The sequence below is a fragment of the Fulmarus glacialis genome, unplaced genomic scaffold (genome assembly GCF_000690835.1).
Source record: "Fulmarus glacialis isolate BGI_N327 unplaced genomic scaffold, ASM69083v1 scaffold1831, whole genome shotgun sequence".
Taxonomy (NCBI): domain Eukaryota; kingdom Metazoa; phylum Chordata; class Aves; order Procellariiformes; family Procellariidae; genus Fulmarus; species Fulmarus glacialis.
Genome location: NW_009194469.1, coordinates 20,694 through 23,652, shown reverse-complemented (window position 1 = coordinate 23,652; position 2,959 = coordinate 20,694). Strand labels below are relative to the sequence as shown.

Below are 2,959 nucleotides of genomic sequence, written 5' to 3'. Positions count from 1 at the left end.
AAAGCCCACTCCTCCCAGAGCATGCTGGAGCTCAGCAGGAGGGTCCAGCCCTTTGGCTCTGTGGTGATCTGGGGACGCAGCCCTTCTCCCAAGCGCTGGGGAGCTGTGTCCTGCGGCCATGCCCTCCCTCCCCCTGCATAGCACAGCAGCTCGGCCTTGCTGGCAAGCCAAGAAATCTTGCTTCCCTCTGCTGTTGCCTAGGGAGCAGGAGCCATGGAAATGTGAGCAGGGGCTCTGGTTACAGACGCTGGAGCCCTGCAAAGGTCAGCGGCCAGCTGATCCTGAGTCAGGGCTTCTCCTGGCTGCATGGAGATTAACAAAGCTATTTTCCTTGTTCCTACAGAGCGTGGTGAAGCTGATGCGGGGACTGCTTCAGTGCATGATGAGACAGGTAGGGGCTGGGGAGTGCCCCCGAGAGTTGAGCCGTCTCCTCAAAGCCCAGCTCTGCCACAAAGACTATTGGTCCCATCTGTGCCCGCTCTCCCCAGCCTTCCGTGACGAGCAGAGGGAAGGTCCTATTCCAGCAAATCTTGAAATAAGCTCTGACTTGGCATCTGTCCCTGGTGTGATGGAAGTCCCAGTACTGTGGGCTGGTGGCCAGTGGAGCCTTTGCCAGCTGCTCCCTGTCTTGTGGCCTGGCTGGTGCTGGGACGCCGCAGCTCTTCTCCATGAGGGCATTTGGGGTGACCCTTTTCTCTCCACACGGGTGACCCTTTTCTCTCCACACGGTGCAGCTGTGGCTGTGGGCCCTCCACGGCTGCAGCCCTGCACTAGGGTGGCATGTGAGCCTGCACTCACTGCCTTGGTGCATGGAGGGGCTTAGCCTGGGGACTGTAGGATTTCTGCCCTGCCAGGCATGGCTCCACGTGCTGGGCTGACGGCATGGGGCAGCCCTTGGCTCCGGGGCTGCCAGACTTCTCTGGAGACAGGGTTTGACGAACCCCTGCATCTCCTTGCCCTTCTCAAGGTGGACAAGGTGGAGGCGTTCAAGTACAGCCAGAGCACCAGGGACTGCCTGCATGCCAAGTACAACACCCACACCTGTGCCACCGTGGTGGGGGACCACGAGTGGGGTCACCTGCAGATGGACGCCACCTCCCTCTACCTGCTCATGCTGGCGCAAATGACAGCCTCAGGTGACGCTGCTGGGGGATGCCATTTCAGCTTTGAGAATGCCGATCTGCAGGGCTCTTCACGTTCTCAGTTTGGGTGCAACTTCCTGGGTGCCAAGCTGCTGCAATAGCCTCCCTGACCTCACTGTTTTCTTAGACTCGCAGCACCCGAGGTGGATTTGGGTCCCTCGATGTCCATCTCTCTAAGAGCCCCTGTTTGCCTGAAGCCCCAGAGCTGCCGTAGGGAGGTGGGAGTGGGGACGGGAGCTAGCCAGGACATGGCTGCCACGGGGCAGGCATGCAGTGAGGAGGAGGGGTCCGGCCTGGGTTACTGCAGCCCCTTCCTAGGGATGACTGTGGGCTTGGAGCGACTAACATTAATTCCTCCCCCTGCCTCAGGCCTCCACATAATTCACAGCCTGGATGAAGTCAACTTTATCCAGAACCTTGTGTTCTACATCGAAGCAGCCTACAAAACCGCGGTGGGTAGCCCATGCTGGGGAAGGGGAGTGTGCCCCAGGTGTGCAGGTGGTGGGCTGGTGTATAGGGGCAGCTGTGGGTTCCTCCTGAGCCCTGCAGGGCAGAGTCCTATAGTGCCTGTTGGGAGCACCACCAATGGGTGGGATTTGAAGGCTTTCTGGGTGTGCTGTGAACCGCTGCCTTCTCCAATGTGCCGCTGCCTCTGCACAGGACTTCGGGATATGGGAGCGCGGGGACAAGACAAACCAGGGCATCACCGAGTTGAATGCTAGCTCTGTCGGCATGGCCAAGGTGAGCCGGGGAGGGGTGCTGGGCAGGTGCCAGGGAGCACCGGTGGCCCCGTGCTGCTTTTTTTACAGGGAAGGCTGGGCATGTTGAACTATTGAGGCTCAATGCCCCATGCAGTGATAGGTTCCTGGGGAGGAAGACTTTTCTCCTTGTGTGCTGGGATAAAACTGTGCCCCTCTTGCCTGAGTTTTGCCTGAACTGGGAGTGAGAAATTAATTGGGGTGTGTGGCAGAAATGTCCAGGGCCCTGTTGATGTCTGGCTACCTGTGGCTTCGGAGATGTGGTCACATTCTGACCAGGGGTGCTCTGCAGCCACAGCAGGGTTTAAATTTGTTTAAATTTAGGCAGTGCATTATACAGAGGGGCTGGCACGGGGTGAGAGCTCTTACAGATGAGCAGCATGGTGGAGGACTCGCCGCTTTGAGTCTCGCCCTGCTTGCAGGCTGCCCTGGAGGCACTGGATGAGCTGGATCTCTTTGGAGCAAAGGGAGGCCCGCAGTCGGTGATACGGGTGCTGTCAGACGAGGTGCAGCACTGCCAGGTGAGACTTGCACGGGCTTTACACCATTACAGGATGAACTATGATCTGCTAGGGTTGTGGTGTGAACGATGCCCAGCCTGGCAACCTAACCACCCTTCTTTCCCCTTTGCCCAGTCCATCCTCCACTCGATGCTGCCCAGGGCCTCCACGTCCAAGGAGGTGGATGCCAGCGTGCTCTCTGTCATCTCCTACCCGGCGTTCGCTGTGGAGGACAGTGAGCTGGTGGAAATCACCAAGCAAGAGATCATCATGAAGCTGCAGGTGAGCGGCTCTGCCATTGTCTCGCTCTTCCCGGGAGACAGCTGCAGTCCAAACTGTTGTAGCCCTTTTCTCCCCAAAAACGTGCTCGGGGAGGGGGTGCTGGGGCATGTCCTCTCCCAGTCTCCGTGACCTGTGGCAGGGGTGTGCAAAGAAACAGTCCTGTGTGCTGTGGTCCTAGGCTGTGATTGTGGTGCCTGAGCACTAGGTGAGCAAGTGAGGGGGTATTTGACTGGAGGAGACCCTGCCATGCTTCTGCATTGAAGGTACAAGGTACCTC

General features: G+C 58.5%; 1 protein-coding gene across 1 annotated transcript in view; it reads left to right on the top strand.

Annotated features, from left to right (window-relative positions):
* Window positions 1–343: 343 nt before the first annotated feature.
* The window catches only part of PHKA1 (phosphorylase kinase, alpha 1 (muscle)), a gene marked incomplete at its 5' end in the record, with an annotated part of 17,914 nt that continues 15,298 nt past the window's right edge, over window positions 344–2,959 (top strand). The window contains 6 exons of the mRNA XM_009587757.1: window positions 344–391; window positions 968–1,136; window positions 1,512–1,594; window positions 1,803–1,883; window positions 2,323–2,421; window positions 2,536–2,681. Coding sequence (XP_009586052.1) covers window positions 344–391; window positions 968–1,136; window positions 1,512–1,594; window positions 1,803–1,883; window positions 2,323–2,421; window positions 2,536–2,681 — 626 coding nt within the window. The remainder of the gene's footprint in view (window positions 392–967; window positions 1,137–1,511; window positions 1,595–1,802; window positions 1,884–2,322; window positions 2,422–2,535; window positions 2,682–2,959) is intronic.